General features: G+C 42.0%; 1 protein-coding gene across 1 annotated transcript; it reads right to left on the bottom strand.

Moving 5' to 3' along the window:
* Positions 1-849: 849 nt before the first annotated feature.
* On the bottom strand, positions 850-8,241 carry LOC124199743 (homeobox protein bagpipe-like). Its single transcript, XM_046595677.1, has 4 exons — positions 7,048-8,241; positions 6,081-6,172; positions 5,720-5,853; positions 850-1,250 (listed from the first exon to the last, which is right to left on the bottom strand). The coding sequence occupies exons 1-4, from the start codon at positions 7,898-7,900 to the stop codon at positions 902-904; spliced, it is 1,428 nt and encodes a 475-aa protein (XP_046451633.1). The 5' UTR covers positions 7,901-8,241; the 3' UTR covers positions 850-901.
* Positions 8,242-21,025: the final 12,784 nt, after the last annotated feature.

Raw genomic sequence — 21,025 nt, 5'->3', positions numbered from 1 at the left:
CCCTTTTCGCTTCAATTTTCTTTTGGGGTTTTTTTTCGGATGTGTTGGGCGCGGGGGAGGTTGTCCACATTTCTTTTCCGACACCTATAAATATATATCTAAGAATGTATTATAAGAGAAGGTGTCAGTTTTTATATGCCGACCACCCTCTCGCCGGATTTTCGAAATCAACCGGATCGTGGACATTTAGGACGAAGGCTGACGATTTTGGTTTTTTTGTTTTGTTGTTTTTATTGTTATTCTGATTGTTATTGTTGGTTAAGGTGTCGATAATTGAGGTCGCGGGAAATAAACACACACGGACAATTTCACAGACACACGGAGAGAATCACATGCACACAGATATTTTGGAAAAGTAAAAGGAGGGAGCCGCAGATGGAAAGTTGCCTTTTTATTTCATGGATGGGATCGAAAAAATAATAATTTGGTTGAGGAATTTGAAATGAAACGATTTTGGTCTTTCTAACGCATTTAGCTCGCTTCATCATCATCTCCAGGTGGGTTATTTAAAACATCGGTCGGGAAGCCCAACAGGTCGAAAGCTACACATCGTCCAACCACACATACACACGCATACACACACACAAAAAGGGGTGAAGAAACAAACAACATATTGACATTTATTTACAAATAAATTCAAAAAGAAGAAAAACAAAAAAATTCTGTTTAAATTTTTGAAAAACTGAGATTACAGAAATAGAGAAAATTGTGAACATTATATTGTGCGAAAAGCGTGTGAACATTGAAAACAAACAAAAAGTTTCGTTTATTTTTTATTTTATTTTGTGAACTGAAATTTTTCGAAAAACTAAATTTTTTGGGCGCCAAAATTTGATTTGGATTTTTAAAAAATGAATCGAGCGGAGATTTGAAACTAATATGAATTGGTTTTGATCAAAAATCAATGGTGATGGTGATGATATCCAGGTGAGGATCTGTTGCCAGGATCCGATGACGCAGATTCCGCCCACGGTTGCAAACTTTGCAGGGCGTTGAGTGAAGTGGCGGTGGGACTGCCGCGCAAATCCGGTTGTTGCTGCCTGTTGTTGTTGTTGCTGCCGTGGACCTGCTGAGTGGGTGCTGGGGGTGACGTTTCGTGGTGTTGCATAGACGATGACGATCGCTGAGCAGCAGCGGGGGCTCCTGACGTCACCGGATAGAGCGTCTTTGTCATGGCTTCCGCCTGGATGGATAACATCAATCGATTGGCCGCTTGGCGCTCAGCTTCTCTTTCCTCGGCCGTCTGGCGCCTGTGTAAATAATTAAAAAAACAAATTATACTACACGTTTTATTTTATGAATTCATTTGTTTTTCAAATCAATCATCTCGCGCCGGAGGAGGAGCTCAACCAATTTTTGAAAGGCCAGCAAAAGCGGCTAGTTGAACTTAAATAATCACAGGGTCTAAGCGACATCAGAGGCTCCGCGCTCCTCGTTGTGTCGCCAGCTGATGGATGTGTAACACGAACTGGTCCAACACCCACTCACCACCAAAAGGTTAAAGAGCCCCCAGAAGGAATAGAAAACCAAAATCCAGCATGGGTGACGAAACGGGTCACACAACAGTCGAGGAATTTCGTGTTGTATTCCATCCACCCAAAAAGAAAAAAGAGGAGCGCGCTCGGTTTGTGTGTATGCGCATTCATTTGCATAAAAGGGTTATAATCGGATTAATTTGCATAATTTCAGGTCGTCTCGTTAAAAGACATCGAGAGCGTTTTTCCTGACCGGTCGCCACTCGCTCTTGCCCATCAGTCTGCAGCAGCAGCAGTCAGCAGCTCTTTTATTACGTCAAATTAATGGCCTAACTGAAAAGTTGAACAACACACCAAAACACACAGCTATATAGCTAGAGTATCTAGAGAAGAGGAGCTGTTAAGAAACTGTTAAGAAAGGAACCTTTTTCCTCCCCTTTTTCTCTATAAGAGCTGCTGCTGCTGCTGCTGGAGGGAGTTGGGTTTTTTCTGTGAACTGCTGGACTGACCGGTCGGTTTGTGTGCTGCGCTGGCTGGGCCACAGCCACTCTTTGGCTGGCGTCTCATACCAAACTCGGTAGCCTAATGGCTTGTTACCATCAAGAGCTATCAAACGGAGGACGAGGGGGGCAGCAGCAGCAGCAACTGCAGCTCTTATATAGATGCATTTCATTGTGTCGAGACTGAGACAGAGAGAGAGTGAACGGCAATCAATCAGACGGACGACAGCAGCAGCAACAGCAACCCAGGCATTTCACGTCATATCGCTTACTGGATATTTCACTTTATCGATAAGCTGCGCATAACATTCCTACGTTCCTCCAGCAGCGCTGCCCTATTCACCCCATTTCTCTGCTCTTTTAAAATAAATAACCCAAAAAATTGGAAAATAATTTTTTATTTCAGGGCCGAATAATAATCGACAAAATCAAAAACATTTATAATGCAAAACTATACAAATTTAAATGAAATATAACTAGTTCTCTCGTTTCAAAAGTGGGTTGGAAACTTTAGAGTTTAACCAGTTGCTGGGGTCATTAAATGACCGACAAGCAATCCATTAGCGATTGTTGTCCCCCTCCTCCTCAGGAATGATATACCCAAACTGATTGGCCGTCGGTGAAAGAAAAAAATAAATAACAAACAAAACAAAGAACAACCGTTGTGTGTGTGTGTTGTCCCTTTTTTCGGTTTTATATATTTTACTTTCACCGCCGATTAGATTTTCTGCTGTATTTTTTCTAGACTGGATAAGCCCATTCAACCCCAGCTTTGAAAAGGAGCGCAGCGCTTGTATACTTGTGATGTGTAAATGTCATCGAATAATAAGTGTGTAGTACAAAGGTGTAGTCTTCAGGTGTATAAATAGTTTGTCTAGCTGAGGAGTCTTCCAAATTACACAAATGTACAGTTGTTTGGGTGTGTAGGTTAACGAGTGTCGGAGAAATAAAGAAAAAAGGGCCGACAATAACGGGTGGGTCTTTCGTGTTTCGACTTCTGTCTATACTCGTGAAACCCCGAAATTAAATATATTTCCACAAAGAAAGAAAAGAGAGAGACGATGGTTTTTAGAGTATAGAGCTAGCCCATCTTTATTTACGTATTTATGTACACACCGCGCCTGGAAATAAACAAAAACGAAAGAGAATGCTGTCGGTGTCTCTCTCTTTCTCTGGCGAGCTTTTATTTTCAAAAGTGGCGCCATTAAAAAGCCGGTTCCAACAAACGCCACACACAGCGCTAATTCTCGACCTTCTCTTTTTTTCGGCGTGGTTCGGCGTGACATATTATATCAAAAAGACAATAGAGCGGGAAATTTAAAAGAAAAAGGCAAATGATACCGCGCAAAATAATTGGGACAAATATTGACTGGGCGATTATCAGAAAATAAATCAGAAAACAATTCAAACTTTGAAAAGTCGATGGCTATTGGGAAAAAAAGGTGGACCGCCCTTAATGGGGCCCCACCTTATCTCGGTCTCCACTAAAAACAGTTTAGAGCCCAAGGTTTTGAAGCAGCCTGGTCTCCAATGTATCACACACAATCTCCTACAGAGAGCTAGCCGATCCACTTAACAATTTTCTTCTTCCAGAGAAGAGAAAAAACAAGTTAATTGATTGTTGCGCGCGCGCGCGAGCGCAATCCCACCGTTTAGAAAAAATTTAAAATAAAAGGCAAAATGGACGACGACGAGACTCTTCTTCTTCTTCTTCTTTCAACTCCGATAAGAAGTGGAGGCCATCAGCAGAGAGGAGCAGGTTTCCGTGTCTCTCCCACCGACTGATGGATGTGTCCTGTTGGAGAGACACGGCGACGACGACGGTCGCCCCACTCTGCTGCTGAGTATATCAAACAGCGCAATAAGACGCTCTCATACAAAAATAGTATATAGACGAGAAAAGAAAAAAAACCATAGCTTCTTCTTTTTGGCTGCTGGTTTAGTTTTTAATAGTTTTTCAAATAGCCCGCGCTCTTTTTTTTTTATCGTGTGGACCCGCAACATGCTCTTTCGATTAAGGACCTTTTTTTTAACTAAAACAAACTGAAATTGAGACCGTTCGTACTGGTATTGTATACCCACACAGAAAAAAATAAAACAAGTTTGTGGATAGATTTTGAGCCACAAATCAAAATGAAATTTCAGATGGTTGAAATTTACATAGGCGACAGTAGCGCAACGACTCTAATAGGAAGACGCATGACATATGGACTTATTCGATTGATGGATCGTGTAGATTAGACTCCCATTTAATACCTCGCCGGACAAGTCATGGCGCATTAGCTAGACTTGTGTGCTATGACGTAACATCAAGAAACCCCACTGTTCAAAATATCAAAGGGGGAAAAACGCCCAAGGACACATCAGCAATAATCAATAAATAACCAGTCGTGAATCAATCGGAATTTCTTTCGTGATAGTATTATAATATCCCCTCTCACACACGACCCATGTTTTCTGCGATTGTTTTGCGGCTCTGTTGATGGAATAAATGATTCGCATTCAGAAACAAAAAACCTGTTCTCTTCTTCCCTTTTTTAATATTACATCGCCACCATTTTTAAAGCGACTAGCCAATATCAAATCTAATGGCGCAACGACAAATAAAAGTCCTTTTTTTAAAAAAAGTCGCCATTCAAATTGGGAAAATAAAGTGATGATGATTTACGCATTTTAGATTATCATCTTTACATTACAATCTCAAACGGAAAAAAAAGTATTTCTTTTCTTTTTCTTTTTAAACCATTTTAGTTTTAGCTGGAAGAACCTGCTCTGGGAGGTGGCGCCCACCATCCTGGGTGGGTTTTTTTTTTGCGGCCGGCGCCAACGACTAGCGACAGACAAATGGGCCCACTCAAACAATTTGAAAAATAAAAAAGACACACACGAGAGAGAAGAAGAGGGGAAAGAAGACTACAGTACACACGACGGGCGGCAGCCAAAGAAGAAGAAGAAATAAAAACGTCTGGATGAACTTGGCGCCCTTTAGCAAACGATCTTCGTCGTTCCCGTAATCAGCCGTGAACAATTAAGACAATCCCGCGTCGACAGATAATAATGCGACTCTCGATCAGCTCGCAAAGTAGAGAGATAGAACCAGCACACGGCAAACCAGCCGAGAGAATATAACATATATACAACCAAAAGAAGAAGAAACTTTGTTTCGACGACGACGACGACGCCATGCACGTAGATATACACACACTGTTGTATATATTGCCTTGGGCTTCCCCCCCGTCCTCCTCGTTCGTTATCTGATTGGCACGTCGGCGGTGAATAATGTAGACGGCCATTTTGAATGACAATCAGGCACTTGGTGAAATACAAATGCAATAGCTGCAGCTGAAAGTGCTCGTGTAAAGCTGATGTTTTTTTTAAATGGCGCGCCAGCCATTTTCAGCGGGACAGCAGGAGGGGGGGAATGTTGCCGATAGGAAATAAAACAAAACAAACTCTCTTCCCATCCAAAATACGTTTGAAAACAACAGAGCGCACTATTGTGCTGTGTGTGTCTGACTTTAAATAGGTTTTTATACACATTATTGAAACTACAAAGCAGCAGCAGGAGCCGGGAGTTTTTGTATGTATAGCTTTAGGGGAGTGTCAATCAATCGTCTATTGATAATGAAGTTGCTCCTCCTTTTTGGCCCCCCTCTCTTTTTATTTTAAATTTTAAATTGAATAACCCGCGCGTTCAGGAATTTCGGTCGGTTTAGTTTTGGTAATATTATTATCATCACTGACCTCCATTTGGTGCGGCGATTTTGGAACCAGGTTTTCACCTGGGCGTCGGTCATCTTGAGCAGTTTGGCCAGGGCGGCGCGTTCAGCAGACGCCAGGTATTTCTGCTTGTGGAATCGCTTCTCCAACTCGCACACCTTTTTTTGGGTCGTAGCGTAAAAATAAATCAATGAATTATACAACTTGGTTTCAAGGAGACAATCAAGACTCTTTAATAAAATAATAAGTTGACGTCAGTCGACTATAGCCATTCACCCCGACGGCGAATGTAATGGGTGTTCTAGCGAATCGTTTCGGTGCTGCCGTGTCCACCGAAAGTAATTAATCAATGATTGATCGCGAAAAGCAAATCGACTATGCTCACCTGTAAACGAGTGAATGAAGTGCGAGGTTTTTTCCTCTTGGGCGGCGTTCGCTGCTGGTACGGATGGCCGATGCGTCTGGCCAACGGAAATCCTGAAAAAAACATTTCCAAAAATGTCATTTTACATCGACGTTACAATTATGTAAAAGAGTTGAAATAAAAAACTTGAACTAAAAAAAGAGGTGTCAAATAAAATGTGGGACCGGCGGCCCAGCAGAAGCGCCAATAAGTTCAAAGTGCTTTGGCCATTACTATTTCATATAATATCTCTCAGACTAGCTGTGACTCTGTGACTCTCTCTCGAGATGCTGGCGTATATGGATTCTCTTTTTAATATTCAACATATGCATAAAGAGCAATCCACTTGCGTCGCTGGGGCGTCACGTTGAATGTCCGGATCATTCGTCATGGGCACAGCACAACCCCCCCCCAAGCGAGTCAAGAGATATGTGTTATATACATTTCAAAATGATTATTCTTTTTTTTCGATTCCAGCAGCAGCAGCAGCAGCCCCAAACGGCCATTGATACAATAGCTAGACAGCTACTGTATATACATGTCAAAGAGCTCGCCGTCTGTGTGTGTCTATAATACACATACGTCTATACAGCCAGCAGCAGAGAGTCCACGTCGTAATAAACGCATCAAAGATTCCAGGGGAATAAAAAATAAAGGTGATACAAAATTTGTGAGACTCTGTTTCTCTTTTTCAAATGGAAGGGGGCCTGGGCCTTTATGACGATATCATGAATAATTTAGCGTCGACTTTTATTTGATAGGTCTCTCATACTATCCTCTGCTGCTGTGTGTGTGTCTATAGTGTCGTCGGCGGTTGAGCGACAATTTTCGCTCGATTTATCATCCGTGTCGTGCGAAATGAAAGTTTCATTTTAGAAAATTCAAATCACGCGCGCTTTTTTTTTAAAAGAATAAACAACCCAACATTCCCCGCTATGATGATTATTACCTGCGGCTAATCGATCCTTGAAGACGGTGGCTTCCAGTAGAGCGGCAAAGGCGTTGGGAATTCCGGCCGGATTGAGTCCGCCACTCATGTGGTGGTGGTGATGGAGACTGGCCGGCGACAGCGGCGAGTGTTGAGATGACGAAGATAATCCGTGCGGAGGAGGTGGCGGGCCGCCGGGGTAACCGCCGGAAGACGCCCCACCGCCGGAACCGGCGTTCGTACCCGTCGATCCGGGTGTCGACGGATAGCTGAGGTAAGTGCCGGCGCTCATGTTCAACATGCCGCCGGAAGGCCCTCCGCGTTGGCTGTTGGCAAAGGCGCCGGAATTGTGGTGGTGCTGCATCAAATGCGACGGAATCATGCCGTGGTGTTGTTGGTGTTGCTGTTGTTGCAGGGCGTAGAGGGCGTACCAGTCGATGCCCATCGACGGATGCGGCGGATGACTAGAATAGTCAGGCATTTTCGAATCGTCCGGTCGAGATCCGGCCGATTCCTCGTCGCCGGAATCGTTGACTTTGACGTCCTCATCGTCGTCCACGTCACTCATGTCCTCGCCCATCTCGTCGTCCACTTCCAGCGGCGATTCCGGCGGACTTTCTCGGCTGAGCAACAATTCAGCCGCAGCCGCTGCTGTCACTTTCGGGTTGCTGTTGGACTTGACCGTAGCCGACGGTTTAATCTCCAGCGGATGAGCCGAGGCGGAATTGTCATTGGCCGTAGCTTTTTCCAAGAGTCTAGAAATGCTAAAACTCAATCCACTTCCGGCACTGCTGGTCGTGTTGTTGGTACGGGGTGAGGCCGAGACTGCCATCTTGTTAACAGGACAGGTCATCACCTGACTGTCCAGTGTCATTACGCAAAATTACGCCGGAATTCACTTGTGGTGTGGCACACTGGATCCCGCACGAATATGTTTCACTTTTTTAAGACAACGGAGGGATTGACTGATTTATTCAATTCAATTCCGGCCGGAATAAAATATTTCAAAATTCTATAAATGAACGAAAAACAAATGAACAAACAAAACCAACGAAACTGATTGACGGCGATGTGACTGATTGACTTGGTGCGTGAATGACGGGGGGGGGGGAACGGTGAAACGGCGACGACTTTTGTGACTTGCAGTTAGTCAGCGACTGAGTGCCGGATCGCTGTGTAATCTGCCTCTCATGTCAAGTGACTTGAACGCTCTTCGGGACCCGTTTTCTCCCTCCCCTCCCCTTTCATCCCCACACACAAAGTCACGTGAGGTGGTGGGAGGAGCTTGCGGGCTGGCACCACCGCTCGCCATTGGTCCGCCTATTCAACTGCCATTGGTTCTTTTTGGAAAAAGAAATAGAAGAAAAGAAGGGCAAAGCCCAAAAGTGAGGGTGGGGGATGCGGATTGAATTTTCTTTTTATTTCTTCCGCTTTTTTTCCTTCGTCTATATGCCGAGCGAGTCCATTATATTCCGTTTTATCTTCTTCTTTTCTCTCCCTACCATTTTCCGTTTTGTAATTTTTCTGTCTTTTTCCAGGTTCGTTGTTTTTGAAATATAATGTAAGGCGCGCGGTTTTCACGCTAATACACGCAAAGGTAATACACGCTGGCTATACACTGCAGTGCACATACTACATTACCGCCGCCCGGATGACTTAATTGGATTGTTTTGCCTCCGGTTTTTCTACTTTTCCCCGTTCCGCTTAACAAGCTGGAGGAGCCTCTAATCGACTTGATATTGTGTGTGTCTAACTATTAACAAACTGACTGACTGGGCTATGGAAGGAAAAATTTGGTTTGTTTTTCTTCTTGGCCGCTTCCGACTCTACTCGGAAGAGTCATTCCGGCGTAAGGGAAAAATTATTTTTCTTGTTTGTTTCAAAATGAGGAAGAAGATATTTAAGATGTGTGTGGCGACTAAATAACAATCAAGAAATGAAAGTCTGTACTATATAGGCCTGCTGGCCGCCATCCGGAAACACATATTCCCACCGTTTTTCTGGCTGCCTGGATCTCGTCGTAATAATAATACGGAATAAGAAATAGAAATGAATACAATGACTGAATTATTAGACGCTCGATCGATTGCTGGAGCTCTCTCTTTCGGGCGGATGCTGCTTGGGAGGATGAAAGAAAAGACGGACATAAACATGTCGAGAAACCAAGGGTCACCGAGGGAATTTCATCCCAGCTCGGCCGGCTGCTCTGCTACTGCTGCGGGAGTTTTCAATTGAGCAGAGTGGCTCTCGTCTCTTTAAGACTCTCTTGACTATTGGACGCTCTCTTGTCTGATGGCAGCAGCTTTTCTTTTTCAAATAATAAAACACACACAAAAAATAAAAGAACGGCGGAAACATTAAGGATTAACATGATTGCACCTTGATTCCGTGCTAGTACTTGTTTAGGCCTATGTAGATATGGCAGAGCCAAAGAAAGAAAGAAATTGGATTAATAAATAATTTCGTGCCGGCTATAAATGGATGCGGTGCGCAATTGTTTGTCAAATATGTCATGGGTGGTATATATGTATAGTGCGCATATATAAAGTGGGGGTACTATAATTTAAGCGTATAATGTATTATTATTAGAGACGGCCGGGCATATCATCATCAGCACTGGTGATATTATTGTTCTAATAAGTTTTAAGAGAGTTGACGTCGGGTCGCAACGATTGACACGCAATGCGGGAAGTGTATAACCCCGCTCTCTTTGCTATAGCCTGGCCTGGAACAAACGCCCAGCACACAGCTCTTGTGTACACATTTATTCTCGTGCGCTGCCCGGCTCAACTGGGCACATCGTCATAAAGCAATTAAACGCCGGCGCTATACTTGATGTCAGCCGGCGTCGTCTCCATATAGTTTTTGTCGGGGGCTAATAATTTTCCCCATTGAAATAATACATTCCCCCATTTCTTTGAATTGATAAAAAGTTAAAAATTTTTACAATTGATATCCTCCCTTATTTGCTCTTATAATTAATTGCTTATGGCGCTATTATTTAAAATTTAGCTAATTTGGAAATCAATGAACGATCGATCAATAAAAAAACATTATCTTTTTCTTTTGCTGAAGGCGAGACAGGATTCTGGGAAGGACAACAAAACTAGTCATTTGTTTATTCGTGAGTGTTTGGAAAAGAAAAAAAAAATTCGAATTGAAATTTGTTGAGGGGGAAGAAGAAAAATAAAAAAACGAGCCGGTATACAAGCAGAGTAGAGCGTGGTGATCAATTCTTTTCGATGAACGTGACAAGACTGGTCTCATTTTTCCAGTCGAGTCCATTTGTTTGTTCTGGCTTTTTGGATGTACACCAAATATATATAAGCTCATCACAGTCGATCAGAATTGAACAGTTATATAGAGTTTTGTCGATTGAAACCCAAACGAATCTGGTCAAACATGATGCATCCCCCCCCCATTAGACGTGTGCTGAGCTCTCTCTCTATTATACTATTTCCCTTTTTCAAGTACGCTATAATACACTTAGCCGCTGTAATATAATATGACAATTTGGCGAGGTATCATCAACTTCGTTTTCAAAACTCCTGCCTATACTGCCTGATGCTCTCTTAGTCAGATTTTATTACAGCCGTGATTATATACATGCACAGTTGCAACTCGAAAAAGTTAAGAAACTATTAGACATGTGTGTGTATATACCCCGTTATAATATCAGCGCTTCTATGTGTGTACATATAATAAACCTCCAGCCCGCCAGAAAACTAGAGATATACATATACACAATATGTATATATAATATCTCTATAACGTTAAGTATAACTGCACGCGGGACTAAAGTATATTATATGCATGCTGTTACGACTTGATTATGCCCCCCTCCCAACCCAACCGACGTTCCAGCTTAATCGAGTTATAAAAGCAAAGGCTATGATGATGATGATGATGTTTGACGGTGGCCAAAACTTTTGCACAATTTCCACAGTGTGCCGGGGCCCGTTTTGATTCGTCCTTTTTGTCTAGCTCTACTGCTGCTGCTGCTGCTGCTGCTGGGCAGCACTTGGGCTCTTTTTATGGCTCGTCGTCGTGTACGCCGTTATATAAACGCACACAAAGTCATCGGGTCTGCGCTTGGGGGGGGTCCTTCCACTGCTGCAATAACAAACCGAACGCAGCACAGCCAAAAAGGGCTTTTGGGCTTCATAGGACATAACGTCATCGGCTCATTTGAATAAATCACGGGGGGGGGGGGAGGCAGGACAGACACGTACTATATAGGTAGCCTACGTACACGTATTACATATTACGCGTTTTCTCCGACAGTATACCTACACATACAATTCATATGTATAAGAACTGTGCCGTTTCTTTCTCCATTTGGACGATCGCGTGAGTGTAATATTATTATACAGCCACATCACAAGACTTTGAGGCTATTCGAAACTGACCGGGCGGGACACGCGCATTCAAACCAGAAAAAAAAAAAAATACAAAAATGTTATATTATCGCATATTGCACCGACCTGTGAACGAGAAAAAATAGAGAGGAGATGTTAGATGTTTTATAATGACTGCGGACACTATATACACACGTACGAGAATCAGGCAGCAAAAGAAAAATTATTGGGGGTCACAAAAGAGTTGGGATATAACATGGCATATGGTGATTGCTCCTCTAGCTGCTGCTTTTGGCCCCCGGGCTTTATACAATGATATCTCAAACAAGCGAACGACTTTTTGACTTTTGGAGATATTCAGGGGGGCTGATGGAGAGGGGAGGTTTGCCATGTATATAATAGGCTCCTGTCGCAGATGTCGTGTTATTAATAGACAGAGGGGGGTGAGTGTATAGACATAAAGCACACGCTTATGTTTCATGTATGTATACATTGTGCTGATATCTGTATAGAACGGGGCTGGCTGGCTGGCGCGCTATTCAACTGGTTTTTCTCTTTTATATCAAGTGCTGACCCCTCGGCTGTTTTCATTCGTTGTGACGGTCGACTTGACACTGTCTATTATTGCTATTGAGATTGTGCTGTTGTTGTTTGGGACGAGCTGTAGACTATGGTCAGTTGTCACCGGGGCCGAAACGGAAGCCAGTTGTCATACAAAACTGGTGACGTTATATGTGGAATATATAAGAAGAAAAAAACAGATTGACCTTTAAACAAATCAAAAGCATCCGCCATGATGACGTCATTGACGAAATAAAAGCAGAGCGAAAAGAATAAAGAGAGCCCCTATTATATCTAATAGAAACAGGTGTACATATAGACCGACGGAACTGGATTTGGATATTCGGTCGAGTCGTGTCAATCAACCGAAATTGACGACGACTGTCCTACTATAGAAAGACGGACCCCAACAAACGGATTGTGGTTCTGTAGATGGTCAAGCCTTGTTAGCCGACCCCAAACTTGAAAAAGAAAAGAAAAAAAATCAAAAGATTATAGAAACACGAAGACGGGCGACGGTGGTGCTGTCTGTCTATATAAGCGACGACGATCGTGAACTGATCGTGAAATGCGCAATTGGGAAAAACTCGCCTCTCTCTCATTTATATTCATTTCCTTTTAGGCTATATATTTATAATACAGAGCAAATGTGGTAAGAGAAGAAGAAGAAGATAAACGACCGAATCAGACATGGGCGGCGAAGAGATTTTTCTAACTTGTCGTTGGAGTTATTGCGACTATTATACGCTAGCAGCACGGGCTGATGAAAACACACAGAATTGATTTTCCATTTAATATGAGGGTCTTATTGTGGCGGTCTAACAGTAATTATCTGCGGGTTTTTCATGCAAATTTTTATTTTTATCTGAAAAATGCTAGAGGAATAATATGGGGCTCAGTGGACGAAGTATTAGATATTTATAAAATAATTCCTATCCGTCCAGTGGATGTCAAGCGAGAACCGTTTCGGAGCAGTTTGAATTTAGAGCGGGTCAATTTTTAATAATTTCTAGATCGATATCTTAAGAATCGCTAATTGGAAGATTAGTGTCGTCTGCTTGTGAACGAAAAATCAGCACACCAAATGAAATTGCGAAAATGTGCTTCTGGTGTCATGGCTCTTTATAGAAACTCAATACACACTCTGACCATGTTGTTTAGCAGGTAAATAAAGCTAAGAACACAAATAGAATGATTATTATGGAAGCTTAAATAGAAGAGAAACCTGTTCCAAGTTTGTGAAATGTTCCTGACTAGTACTTATCATGTAAAGCCACCCACCACCCTGTCAATGCATGGCAGTTTTTTACACTATGTTATAATCTTTTTCTTTGTGCAGTTTTTAGGCCTGAGCTAACTATAATTACAGCAAGATGTGCCAGCTTTGCTTGTGCTGGGCATGTCAGCAGGAACCATCTCAGCATCATCGGTTTTTGGGTTATGATTTTCGTTACTTTTATCAACCTGTGACCTGCTAGATAGTTGAGTGTTGCATGACTCAGTGCATAAATTAGTGTATGTGTATAACATGTAAAACTTAAATTCTCATATTTATTAACAATTAAGGTTTAACCAATGTTTCATTTTCAACATTTCCTTGCTGCTTCTGCAAATATTTCTCGTAACCCATTTTATAAATTTTTATTTAGATAAACAGCATCCCGTTTTATTGGAGAATCCACCGATGTCGATCGAGTAACGGATCTCTTCTTCCCCTTTCTTTAAACCCCCCTGTCCTCGTGTACGCCCATGTGTGTGTGGGTGTATTCACGAGAACCTCCTTTTCCCTATTCCGCCTGGTGGATTCAACTTTTCTGCGGATGCCTGGCCGTATTTCCCTGGCTGAAAGGCAGGAAATATTAATCTCTATTCTTCCTTTTGACTAATTGGTGGCGTTGATTATAAATCATTACATAGTACGAAGTCAAATTATTCAACTGAGCTAGGCGATTGTGGCTGCAACCTTTTCACTTGCCGTTTTTGTTGACTCAATTAGGCTTCATTAAATAACTCATTTGTAGAACAGATCAGGCTTGTTTTTGTATACCTCACAACTTTGTTTGTGGGTAAACAATCAAATTCAAAAATATTTTAACTTTATAACACTTTGTTTGCAAAGTGCATCTTGAACAATTGAGGGACCTGTGCTGGCCACACCGTCTTTTCTAGATTTTTCATTTCGGAATTTTTTGAACGAACCGCCACCCAAGCCCAGTCGTCGAATCCCAAAATTTGCGCGCGCAATTCAAAACGAAAGGGAACATTTTTCTTTTGATTATTGATGTCTTTTCGGTATGTTGAATTGTTGAACCTTCGTGTGGCAATAGTTTTACTTTACATAGCAAGACTGTTGATGACTAGGTAGAGATTGGCGGGCCGATCGAGTTTGTCTTGTCTCCTTTTTGGGGGTTCGTTCGATGATTGAATCGAAATGTCAAACGGGTTTGTCTCCATATAGATTTATATAATGCCTCAAAATACTTGAAACGTTGCCTTAATGAATGTTGAGGCAATCAAGTTATCGACATGGCATCAGATAACTTCATGCTGGTCTCAAGTTTCCACCGTTTCGACGGTTGGGAGAGAGAGAGAAACAAAACGAGAAAAACGACAACAGCGCGCAATCCGGTTAAATCATTCCCAAAAAAACCCGCAATGCGCAACGCATTGCATTCTCGTGCAAGATGAGCGGCTTTTTTCAAATTTATGTTATTTGTTTTTTTTAAAAGGCTTCTTTCTTTCATTTATTTTTCGTGGCCATGAAATTCCAATCTCTACAAAATTTATAAAACTGAATGGGACGACTCTAACCGGGCGAACACGAAATCTCTCGTTTCTTATTTTCATTCCAGTATTATCCGAATATGTTTTTGTGGTAGTTAAACAAGTCGATTTGACAATAACAGGTTACCTATTCGTACATTAGACAGGGAGGTTTATAGAGACCGTTCATAAGTAAGACTTTGGCCCGTATAAATAATGATTCATTTACCCAGATCGACTTGGTTACAATCAATGCGACTTGGGAATATCAATGGACTCTTTTGCACAAACAAGACTGATGACAAGTTGTTTCGAGATTTTTCGGTTGGTTCCTTACATGTTGTTGAATTTCTGCATTCCTTTTTCAATATGTGTGTACTTGAAATAACTGGTGTAAACCGCAGGTGGATTCCGACTATGGGAAAAGTGCTAATAGTTTTATTTTTTTCAGAAAGAAAATTGCCTCCTTGTTTGTTTCAATATCCTTTCGCTTTGCTCGAGTGAAAATTATAGTCAAAACGTCGTCGTTCTATTTCAAACTATCCCAAACAGTTCTCATCCTATAACTGCACATTTTCCGGTTTTAAACCCAACTCCTCCTTCTCTCTGCTGCCGTGCTGCCTAATACGCAGAAATGTATTAACATAAAAGATAACGCCAGTCGACAGAGCAAACTGCTCACTCACTTGCTGACTACTACAAACAACACGAAACACATTCAACTTGTCTCCTATCAATTCCAAGCAATTTAACGACGACTACCTTTGGCTGCTGCTTTTTTTTTTGTCATATTCCAAGGACTTTTCGTTGTCTATTTACTCTGGCAACGAATCTAAATATGACAGAGTCACGAAAAGTTCGATAAAAGGAAACACACAATGCGATACCAAGAAAAGTCTACAGCCCAACATCGTCGTCAGTTTATAATGAAAATGCGGAGAAGAAGCGGGTCTCGGTTGGTTAAAAAAACCAAAAATCTTAAGTCGATTGGAATTTTCATTGAAGACTCGTTTTCTGTTTTTATCGCGGTTATATAGGAGGAAGCATTCGTTGCGCTTCTGTTTTTATCGTAAATTTGTGTAAAGCTACTTAGTTCCCCCCCTCTCTCTAAGCTCAACTGACTAACCAAAAAACCGGAATCGTGCGCTGTGCTTTTATTCAAACGATAAACTTTCACATTTCTTAACGAAATCGTTTTTCGGCTAGCTGCTCAATCACCACCGCACGACATATGTTTTCCTTTACCTAGTGTACTATATTATAATATACGTGCAGCGCACACAGACGGCCAACAATGAGCGGCAATCAGTCAGTTTGGCTGGGGCGAGTATGTGTGTAAGGGCACAGCAAGGCAAAACGCATTAACATCAGAGGGTCTGACTTATAGTATATGCCCGGTTGCTGCCTTTTCATGTACATAATTGGCGATAAATTGCAACGGAACACCCCCCATGAATTTTCACCCATGGGTGTGTGTATATAGGCCTACAAACACTGTTGCGGTCATCAAGGCCCCTCCTTCTTTTGTGTAGTACATTTTTCGGGGGGTTGGATCTCTCTCTATATAAAGCAGTTAAAGCTGTACAGCATATAGGCTACATCTATGCTGCTCAAATAATAAAGTCCCAGATCGATTTGATGGGCCGTGAAGAGGCCGGTAAATGATGAGATCGTATACACCCTTTTTCAAGCCGAGCTCTTTTCTGAACCCTGCTGATGTTTCTTTCATGTTGCAGTTTGTATAGGAGTATAGGCTATATCCAGCAGCACCAACAGAGTGTGTGTGCTGTTTTGTGAAACCTTGTTATGGATGGTATATTATCAGGAGAGGGCTCATCCCCCACAGGAATATCTATGAGCCTTTGCGCCTCTCTTTTGATTGTATTTATGTATCAATTATTCCCTTTATTCTTCTACTGGCCTCTTGTTGTTGTTTGAGCCAAGCACTCGTGTCGGTTGTGTGTGTGTCCATACGATTCGTACGAGAGTCTCTTTTGTGGGTGGATAAAAAAAGGACAAAAGGAAGAAATAAGAGAGGGGGCTCAGCAGCAGCAGCAGCAGCACGCACGGTGTCAACATCCGTTGAGGTCTTTTGCCCCCGGTATTATAGACCCTGCGGATCATTGGATTACATCCGTCATCAATTATATAAGAACCTACTTTAGATAATGGACGCGCCCAGCAGCAGCACGAGAACGCGAAATAAAATAAAGTAGATGGTCTCGGAGACTCTATTTATATATAACGGCGTACCCAAGCGGTTATCATCTCTATCTAACGACGTTAGAGGCCTGCAATTTTTAGTTGTTCAAAGAGATTTTCAAGATGTGATCAAGTATATTTTATGAGATCATAAAGTTATTGACTTGACTCTTTTTTTATTCTCTCTACTCCAATATGTGCTGCCCTTTTCCTTACATTTCGTTTGACTTTGATGTCGTGTTTTATAAAACAGGATTTGCTTATACATGTGTATGCAGAGACACTCACACTCAAAAGCGCGGGCCATTCAAATCAATTCAAATCATGACTGCTGCATATATGTTTAGATATTACGATGGCTAAAGGTTTCGCTTTCTCCTCTGTGTGATGGACTTGAATAATTGATCATGAGAGAGAGCTGCTGGCTATTGGGAACTGCTGAGCAATATAGAAAGGGAATAAAGAGCGGAGGGGATTGAAATCCATCGGCGGATGATATTCCGCACAGGAAAAAAAAATAAGATAGAATAGGGGGGAAAAGGCGTTGGTGGGAAAAAGAGGGTATATAGGGTCCTGAATCATTCGTCACCTGTCATGGCGCATCTAAACAAAACAGAAAGCTTAGATATACCCCCGTTGTATGCACACATAGACGCCCACCATTTTGAACTTTTATTCTATGCATATGTATAAATCTACACATATGATTAATTGATAGGAATCATTTTCATTTGTTGCTGGCCTTTATATAATAAGGTTCAGTTTAATTCACGTGCAACTCTCTGCGCTGATGGATCCCGAACATGTGCGCCAATTGATCCAACTTTCGTGTAAGGAAAGAGGACAGAGTTTGGGAGACTTGAGGTGCCATCAAGGGGGGGGGGGTAAAAAGGTGGATGGATATCCTAATCGTGTACGCCACGGCGGCAAATTAAAGGAGTAAGAATAAGAAGAAGCAGGAGAGAATAAGAGCAAGTTAATGAACGGCTAACGAAGCCTAATGAGCTATAGCAGGAGCAGTTCAAGTTGGCTAATAGCGCCAGTCCCGCATAATATAAATGACCAAGTTGTGTGAGCTGCTAGGAGCCATCCCCGCCCGTGTCGAGAGTCAAGCCGGTAGACAGTCAGACAGTCAGACCGCCTAAATGATGGAATAATTAAAGACTCGGTACATCAAGCTAGTACTATAGCTGCTGCTACTGTTGGCTAACTGCGCCAAATCCCACCTACGTCAATAATAGGATCTAACACGACATAGACTTTCTCTCTCTCTCTCAACTTGGCTCTTTGCCGCCTCAACTATATCACCGCATACTTTGCTGATGGAATCGACTGCTGCGACAACAGCAGCAAAACAGTTGGCTCACAAAATGCATGCGATAAGTATTTGCATAAATGCAGAGGTACCGGTAGGTAGGTAGGTAGGACCCGTCACTTTCAATTAGAATCGACGCCAGGGAAAAACAGACAGGACACACACACAGGGAGAGAGAGGAAAGCGTTTTTATGGCTAAAGTTGATTTTATATTGAATAGAACAGGAACGCTTGTTCTATATAGCGAATGGCGTACGCCCGTTTGCCGTGGGCACTCACCAGTGCTCAGTTTCGGTAGTATAACCGAAAAGAGATCTTTTAACCATCAATAAATCAAGGCCAATTAAACAAGAGCTAATCAGTTTTAGGAGGGGGGCCACTAGAAGTGAGGGGAGGACCTTTTTCAATTATTAGACCCATCCATTATCAAAGTTTTATAGAGCTAGTGTATACCAGAATCATGAGGGAAACTCAATTCGCTTTAAATTTCACGTACCAAATTAGAGCCTCAATGCAATTAAAATTTCGAATGAAATGGAAATGACAAAATCGCATTTATAGATGATGATTACAGCAGGTAAAAACCTATTGGAATGTGGATGCAGATCACGTTCTCACATTGGCGTCAGCACTGCGCTGGTACAAATATCAGAAGATTGGAAGAAGCTTTTAATGTTGAATGCTTTTAGAGTGGGTGAATTCATCAAGGCCCTTTATAATGTAGGCCATTTAGGCTCTGGCTCTTGTATACATGTATAGGCCCTCTGTCTCTCTTCTCTTCTCGCTATTATATCCCTCCAGAGGCAGATCTATAAACAAAAACAGCACCGGCATATAGTGTGATGTGTTTTCCAGACTCTCTCTCTCTCTCTCTTAGCTATATACGCCACTGCTGCTGCTGCTGCTGATTCATTCATTTTTAAACTGGACAAGTGGTTTTGTCTGTCGAGTTTCAGACAGTGGGCGGACCCCGGTGGCTGCCTAATAAGACCCGTCCTTTATAACAAATAGATATAACTTCTGCGAGAGGCCTAAATAGAATAATAGTTCCATTTTCTCCGTTCTCTCTCTGTTTTGTGTGTGTGTCTGGTGTCTGCGGTGTAGTTTTCATCAAGATCATTAAATATATTCCAGCCTGGTCTCCAGCAGTCAGAGCGTCTATTTGATAATGATGGTATGCGATGAGAGCTATAGTCCGGGCATCTATATTTGGGTGTATAATATCTGACTATGCGCCGCAGTCAGTCGCCGGGCGGCATATTACACACAGCACAAGACGGACAATAGTTTTTTTTTCCCCTTTCTTTTCCGGGGGTTGGATGGTTTCAGCTGATATGAGAAAATTAAATTAAAATGGGCGGCGGAGGGGCGAAGAGGCGGGACGATACCGATGATTTCCCACGACGTTAATATAATAATACAAAGTCAAACATGTCGACATTCATTTTTGTGTACAAGAAGAAACTAAATGCCGGGGCTGTTAAGGAAACAAGACTTTTTTTTTTGTCTTGCCTTATTGTTGTTGTTGCAACCAAACAAAACACACAGGATATGACAATATGAAATAGAATCCTATTACCCATATCTCTATAGACTCTCGCAGTTATATACAAGTATATATACCTATGTACAATACAATATGTAAAAGAGAGTCTTAAGAAGGGCAAAACACAATGAGTCTGTTTAGTCGGGTTGCACGTTTTGTTGTAATGGAACATAATGGCCGAAAAAGGGGCCCCCGAAAAGAGAAAAACGGAAACAGATGTCATCAAGAAAACGAGACGTAGTCTATAGACCTGCTGACGAGCAGCAGCAGCAGCATACCATCACAAAAGAGAAAAAAACCACACGTCGAAAGAGAGAGAGAGATATGCCTGTTATTTTGGCGGCCCCCAACGAGTAGACTATTAGTCGGAGGGAAAAAAAGGCGCTCTGTTATTTGACAAGGTAAAACACGATGTGAATATGAGCGCTGCTGATGAGGCCATCGGCGCATATAAGAAAAAGGAGCGGTGGCGCCGCTTTGCGTCTCTCCGCTCTCTTTTTTCTGTGTGCGTTCGGTGTGCAATCAGCCAATCAGCGGACTAAAACTCTCGTAGGTAGGTATATATACATCTATGGGGTAGTGTACAGTGCAGTCACAACATTTATTTCATTTCGAGAAAGAAAGAAAGGCACCGTCAGTTCCCCACACCAATTAACATGTCTAATTGTCACTTTTCTTCTAGTTCTTTCGGTTGTGAGCTGCTGCTGCGCTCGGGTTGTTAACTCCACTTAACTCTTTCTTGTTTTCTGTTTCTTCTAGCTCGTTTATTGGTCTGTTAGTAAAGAATTAACCGTGAAAGGAGAGCAAGCACCAAGAAAAAAACAAAAAAAAAACAAAAAGACGAAAAATAAAAGTTGGAATATTATTATTATTATTATATTTCCTCGCCTTATGTAGTCTTAACCACCACCCTCCCCCCAAAAAAAAGAAATAAGCGCTCCGGGCTCGTTAAAATTCAATTAGAATAGATATCTACCGCCATAGTTGCTTTTGTGCACACATATAATAGACAACAGCCATAATCGGTAGAAAATGTTGTGTGCTGTTTGTGTATATATATATGTACGTATGTGAAAAACCATCAGCTGAGGTTATGCGTCGCATTATAGTCGTCCGCAGCTGTGCGCAAAATAAAACAAGGAAAAAGTGAAAGATATCAAAAAGCTTTTGCAATCAAAATGTATCTGAGCTACTGTCTTCTACGGGGATAAAACGCAATGATTCATTTGACAGAACATTCAATTCAATGGGAAT

Source organism: Daphnia pulex, chromosome 8 (assembly GCF_021134715.1).
Source record: "Daphnia pulex isolate KAP4 chromosome 8, ASM2113471v1".
NCBI lineage: Eukaryota > Metazoa > Arthropoda > Branchiopoda > Diplostraca > Daphniidae > Daphnia > Daphnia pulex.
This window is presented reverse-complemented; position numbering and strand designations above follow the sequence as displayed.